The following is a 7,407-nucleotide window of genomic DNA, read 5'->3' on the forward strand; positions in this document are numbered from 1 at the left end:
GTGATGCACAGACTGTGTGGTTATAGCACACATATCTTAAAGATATATTCACCTCATCTATATTTCTATTTAAGAATATAAAAAATAAGTTTAAATTACTTATATATATAAAACTAAGCACCATGCCGAGTATTGCTTATTTTCAGCACTTAATTCAATTACAAAAATATTTTTCATATTTTAATGAAATGAATGAATTTGTCAATTTGCTTTGTTTTTGTTGAAAACATAAATTGTATATTCTATAACAGTTTAATAATTCCCATTACAGCTGCTGTGATGCACAGACTGTGTGGTTATAGCAGGATACAGAGTTTATGAGTTGAGAATCATATTTGCATTGGTACAGTTGGGTGGTTCTGAGCGCAGATGTTCATCAGTCCAAATGGACAGAACTAAGCAGGACAGTTTGAAGACGAGGAGGATCTGCTGCTGTGGTGTATTTATTCTACAGATTTCTGTGTAGGCTACATTTTCCAGTTTAATGATTAATTATTGTCATTTTTATTTAACGTCTGTCAGCATTTTGAGGAACTGAAAACCATTTCAACATTTGTACGGAATTAGTTGTACAGCCAAGATTTGCATTCATGTTTTTCCTTATGAATATTTACATGAAAGATCAGGCATGTAGAAGCAGGTTTGTGATAGAACAGATAAACCTTTTATTATTGCATAAATCATCAGAGTCTACCAATAAGAGAGCACATAAGAAGACTTGGTTTAAATTGTGAATTCATGAAGTGATCAGTAATAAAGACAGAAGACTAAAGAGCAGGTAGCTGCTGTGAGGGGTGAGCAGGTTCTACTCAGAACAGTTGCTTCTCCTCAGTGTCCCAGTAACAGCAGGCTGGGAGCTGTAGGTGGCATCACAGGTGACTGAGGTGACCGTGTTCCAGTCACTGACACTGAGAGTCAGGGTGCTGCTCCAGCTGTACAGGCCGTCCTTCTGCAGGACCCCACGACCGGCCTCCCCACTCTTACTGCTCCCATCCACCTTCCAGCTCAGACTCCAGCCAGAGGGGGCGCCCTTGTTGGCCAGACACACCAGCGTGGCGGAACCCTTACTGGACACCTCGTCTTTAGATGGGGGGAGGACTGTCAGTGTAGGACGGGTGATTGCTGGGAAAGAAAACAGGACCATTTAGATCAATAAATAATGAAGTTATGAAGTGTTTCTGATGTAGACACGTCTCATCATATAACCTCACCATAATCTCCACAATCATAAAACATACACTGGGGTCTCTGCACTAGAGGTTTTAAAATAATTACAATTCATCTTTACTTTCATAATTTAATTGCTGATTTTCTCACATTAGATCTGTTCTGTAAATGTGAAACATGCAGGTTCAGCCAAATTAGATAAATACAAATGATTTTACTACAACATTTATTTCTAAGAGTGTCAGATGGATTTACATTTTGTTCATATAATTTCATTTATTATCAGGTGTGTAAGTAGACGGGTCCAGTCTGGTACTGTTTACCAGTAAAAGATTAAATGCTGGTACACAGTACTGGAAAGAGGGGAAAGCAGCTGCCAAAACCCACAATCCAAACCAGTCAGAGTCACATGTTCAACAAGCAAACACACCAGATAACGTTCTGTCACCTGAAACTACCTTCTCAAGCACTTCTGAAGCGTCCGAGCTGGACGGAGCTGAGCTGCCTTTCATTACTACCAGTTTATGTCTGATGTTCCTCCAGAAAATCATTTACTGTCTTCATTTACATTAAATATTAACTTATTAGATATATTAAGTGTGAAGCTTGTTGTTGTTTAACCATCAAGAATTTAAAACTACTTTCACTCCTGCTTATTAGGGGATGTTGATTCTATTAATACACAGATACATAAAAGCATAAACCAGAGCAAGTGTAATATTAAAACATACTAGTAAAACGCACAGAAATAAAACATAATCTGCACTAGATTTAAATAAATGAAGCACAGATACTCCTATCTGAAGAACTGTAGTGAACAGGTTTATAATATATTTTATGTATTCATAATTTACACTTTTTACATGATTCAGGAAATTATTGTAGAAATTTTAATGCATGAAAACACACAGACTATATCATTATCTCAAAACTTCTACTGAAGTATTAGTTTTAGTAATAAAGCATCAAACTAGATGTATAATACATTTTTTTTCTCTGTTTATTCATTATTAATTTTAAACAGGAAACACATAAATAAACAAACCGCATCAAAGTAGAACAAATTTTTACTTACTGCCAAGTTCCAGCTTGGTGCCGCCACCGAACGTCCACCACAGTGATGAAGTGTAACTGAGACGTCGTACAAAAACCTCTTCATGCTTCAGTGCTGGTGTCTCTGTATAAAACAGCAGCTCCTCTAATGTCTGTATTTTGGGACTTTATTCTTGTGGCTTTTAGTTTGTATAGAATCCTTGTTTCTTTTTGAAAGATTCTCATGTTAAAAATGAAACAGAACAATGACCAAAGACACCAATCATGATGTAAACTGACAAGATTTAATTTTATAGTCCTGTAAATTAGGTTATGAATCAAAACGTGTAAATTTATTTATTTATTTTCAGTATGTGGTATTTTACATGGATCTTATTAATGTCTGTTTTTATTAGTAATATGTGATTAAGAACAATGATGATTAAACAGATTTCTATTTGAAGTACATATGTAATAAAATAAAATAAAAATATTAAATAATCCTTTATGTTTATCAGTACATGACTGCAGATTTACATAGAGGTGGGGTTTTGCATATTTATACTTAATTAATTATAACTAGTTGTTCATGACACACAGCTTCTTCTATACCTTTATCAACAATGATCTTCATCACAAGCTTCATATTCTCTCTTATCTGCTGGATTCATGGTGAACATTATTTTTACAGAATGAGAAGATGTAAGGTGATGTTTTATCTCCTCATTAGATTCCAGTGGACAGGTTACTGTGACTCAGGATGAAGTCCAGCTCAGTTAGGAGACACAGTGAAGATCAGCTGCAGACGTGCTGGACACATCACTAGCGAGTGTAGTCCACAATGTATCTCCTGGTACCTGCAGAAACCTGGAGAAGCTCCTAAACTTCTTATCTACTATATTAACCGCCTCCAGCCTGGGACTCCACCTGTGGCAGTGGATCTGGTGATGAATTCAGTCTGACCATTGGTGGGGTCCAGGCTGAAGAGACAACAAAATGTGTCCTCTGCTTTTAACCCATCGCCCTTGGTGAGCAGTGGGCAGCCATGACAGGTGCCCGGGGTGCAGTGTGTGGGGACGGTGGCACATCAGTGGCATCTTGGCAGATTGGGATTCAAATCGGCAACCTTCAATTACTGGGCTGCTTTCTTAACCGCTAGGCCACCACTGTCCCTATGGAAGTGTTCTCATAATTGGAAGGTTGCAGGTTCAAATCCAATTTGCCATTGAGGTCCCCTTGAGCAAGGTACCGTCCCCACACACCGCTCCCCGGGCACCTGTCATGGCTGCCCACTTCTCACCAAGATTGATGGTTAAAAGCAGAGGACACATTTTGTTGTGTCACTGTGTGCTGTGCTTGTGTGTTTCACGATCACAATCATTTTATTTTCATACATTCAGTAAGCTTTTAATGATTTGTGCTTCATGACTAATCTCAATGTCATCAGGTTTTCTGTGAAATGACACAATACTAATATTGACTGAATACAAATGAGAATCATGAAGTCAAAGGAACTGCCTGAAGAAATAAGATTCTCTGGTCTGATGAGGCCAAGATAGAACTTCTTGGCTTTAATTCTAAACAGTAAGTGGAGAAAACCAGGCACTGCTCATCACCTGTCCAACACAGTCGCAACAGTACAGCATGGTGGTGGCAGCAGCATCATGCCATGGGGGTGTTTTGCAGCTTCATGGATAGGACGACTGGTTGCAATCGAGGGAAAGATGAATGCGGCCAAGTACAGGGATATCCTGGATGAAAACCTTCTCCAGAGAGCTCAGGACCTGAGACTATGCTGAAGGTTTTCCTTCCAACAAGACAATGACCCTAAGCACAAAGCTAAAATAATGAAAGAGTGGCTTTACCACATTTCTGTGACTGTTCTTGAATGGCCCAGCCAAAACCCTGACTTAAACCCAATTGAGCGTCTCTAGGGACACCTAAAAATGGCTGTCCACCATCATTTACCATCCAATTAACCTGCCAGAACTGGAGAAGATCTGCAAGGAGGAATGGCAGAGGATCCCCAAATCCAGGTGTGAAAAACTTTTCCCAAAAAGACTCCTGGCTGCATTAGATCAAAAGGTGTCTACTAAATACTGAGCAAAGAGTCTGAATACTTAGGACCACGTGAAATTTTATTTTTTTGCTAGTAAATCTGCACAAATGTCAACAATTCTGTGTTTTTCTGTCAGTATGGGGTGCTGTGTGTACATTAATGAAGAAAAAATGAACTTCAATGATTTTAGAAAATGGCAGCAGTATGAAATATATCTGAAAACTTTTAAGGGGGTCTGAATACTTTCTGTACCCACTGTACTGTGGTTGGTTGGTGAGGTAGTCCAGTATCCAGGTATTCACTCAGTATTCACTCCTGTGTCCTCCAGCTTGTCCCTCAGGATTGTGGGAAGGATGGTGTTCAAAGAACATGATTCTCACAGCGCTCCCAGTGGTCAGAGAGAGGGAACAATGTAGGAGGTGAATGATGGCATCATCCACACCTGTGCCAGGCTGGTAAGCAAACTGAAGTGGGTCCAATGATGAGTTCACCAGGGACCAAAGCTGAGCCAGGACCAGCAGCTCTAGAGTCTTCATCAGGGATGTCAGTAACTGCGGAGGTCTTTGGGTCATGGAGTCTTTGGCACTGGTACACACAAGAGTTTTTCCAGAGCTGCGGAACTCTCCCCAGCTTGAGACTCAGGTTGAAAATGTGTTTCATCACCGCACACAGTTGACCTGCATGAGACCTGATGACCCCTGAGCTGATGCCATTTGGACCATCTGTTTTATGCCTATAATCCTCCTCAGTATCTTCCTTACCTGGGTGGTTAAGAGAGACAGTCTGGATGTGTGTTGGATGTGCACTGGATGGTTGGGGATGAGGTGCACTGAGCAGGGTGGAGGATTTAAGTGGCTGAGCTGAATGAGGTGGAACAGCAGTGGGGGTGAGGGTGTCTGCAACTGATGTTGAAGACTGCATTCTGGATGAATCAAACCGTTGAAGAAGTGATTCAGTTCATTTGCTCACATCACATCCCCTACTGACACAGAGTTTTGATCTCTGTGGCACAAGATGGTTCTAAGGCCTCTCTATACTTCACTCACATTGTTGAGTTGTAGCTGGTTCTCCATCGTCTGCCTTTAGCTGTCCTTTCCCTCCCTGATCAATCCTTTCAGCTCCCTTTGCTCCTCAGCTTCCCTTTTTTAGCTCCTCTTTGTCTCCAGCTTTGAAGGCCCTCCTTTTATGCTTGAGGGTGGCTTTAATTTCTGGTATAATCCAGGGTTTGTTGTTGGAGAAGCAGAGCTTTCGCTCTGTCTCTAAATAAAATTGCAATTTCTGCTCTCAAGCTTTCTGTCAGGAACAGGACAGCCGCCACTTGTCCTAATGAACTTCCTCCCCCTTTGGGTTTGGTTTTGGTTTGTCCAACACATGTTTGTCTATGTGTTTCCAACGTACTGTTTTATGTGCTTATGTGCTTAAAGCACGGCTCATCCGTGGGGGACCGGCATCCTTTCCGCCGTCCACAGGCACCCGTCACTCCGTCAGTCTCCAGCTCGCCCCGCTGGGAAGTGCACAACTCTCCTCGTCTCGGAGCACACAAACTGTGCAACGGGTCTCCTTGACCCCACGGTAGCTTTCGTAGGCCGCCAAGGTGCTCCCTGCCCTGTCCAAATTTGGTCGGGTCATTGTCTGGTGATGTTCGTTCTGGTCAGTTATGTATTAAACCCCCGTTTCGTGACGTTGTGCATATGCGTCCTCCTTCCATGTCCAGCCATTGTGACACAAATTTAAACAGTGAACAGTAATATTGATACAGTAATACTAAAATCCAACCCTGACGTTATAGTCACATCTGAGGTCAAAACAGTATTCTTTACAGAATTAAGTTTTTTTAATTCAACTTAATTAAACTAAACACCTTATTTCACATCACCCTGATGGGACTATTTAGACTGTGTACAGATTGAGAACTGTACACGTGTGAGAACTGTACACTGTGTGGACGATATGGTCAAATGAGCTGAAAAACGATATGTGATCAGTCTGCGCTCCCCTGACACCACAAATGTCAGAAAAACGGCTGGTTCAGATGTCCGTGGCATCAGGTGAGCGTGGACTGAACACAGACACAAAAAAATCTAAAGCCATTTTCAGGCCGAACACGCTGCGGTTCAGCGTGAAAAAGGGTCCATTTCTAAACTACTGGTAAGACGATAATGTCATATTGTAGATCTCTGGACAGTCAGAGAAAGATCAGCTTTTCCTCCATTCCCACTTCGAGTGTGAATGAAAATTCACCGCTTGGATTCTATTTGTTGCACAAAAATATGTCACAGGCGACCCGGAGCGGCGCTGTACCCTGTATATAAGGTTGCCACAGTCACTACCGGCACTAATTTTTTACTTTCCTCCATTTGTACACAATCTGTCTGTGGATTGGTGGAGTTCAAACTTTTTAGAGATGGATTTGAAACCTTTTCCAGCTGTGTGAGCATCAATCAGTCTTTTTCTGAAAACTTTGATCATGCCATGATACACTGTAAAGAGCAGATGTTGATAGATAGACCTGCACAAGAATTTTGAGTAAAGAGAATTCATAGCACAGAACATGAGATGTTCCTCTCTCAGCAGCACCTGCAGTAGGAGCAGCTGCAGCAGTGCAGTCACTGTACAGTCTGACTGAGGGAGGTTTTTGTACGACTCTGTATCACTGTGTGAACACATAGCTGCTACTGATATAGTGTACACTCTGACAGTAATAATCTCCTGCATCTTCAGCCTGAATGCTGCTGATGGTCAGAGTGAAATCAGATCCATAATCAGATCCACTGCCACTGAACCGCTCTGGAGTCCCAGTGTAGCGGTTATTAATAGCATAGATGAGGAGTTTAGGAGCTTCTCCAGGTTTCTGCTGGTACCAGGCAAACGCGTTACTATAAATCCCAGAGCTGGTTCTGCAGTTCAGAACGACTGTATCTTGTGGCTGAAAAGTTATTTCTCTGGGAGTCTGTGTTACAGTAACCTGCCCACTGACCTCTGAAAAATAGAATCAAGCAAAACTTTTGAGAAAAGTATTAAATTAGTAAAAATTAGTTAAATTAGTAAATGCTCAGTTTATAAATATTTATTCCTGTATTAAATGTAATTTACCTTGAACACACAAAGCAAACACCAAGAAAACAATGATGAACGTCATTGTGATCATT

At 41.1% G+C, this 7,407-nt stretch overlaps 1 gene segment (V, D, J or C); it reads right to left on the minus strand.

Moving 5' to 3' along the window:
- Positions 1-696: 696 nt before the first annotated feature.
- Positions 697-7,407, minus strand: LOC114764505 (Ig kappa chain V-V region MOPC 21-like). The segment is given in 4 exon segments: positions 697-1,122; positions 2,243-2,276; positions 6,918-7,237; positions 7,352-7,407. Coding segments are annotated over 4 exon segments (726 nt in total).

This window comes from Denticeps clupeoides, chromosome 15, assembly GCF_900700375.1.
Source record: "Denticeps clupeoides chromosome 15, fDenClu1.1, whole genome shotgun sequence".
Classification (NCBI taxonomy): domain Eukaryota; kingdom Metazoa; phylum Chordata; class Actinopteri; order Clupeiformes; family Denticipitidae; genus Denticeps; species Denticeps clupeoides.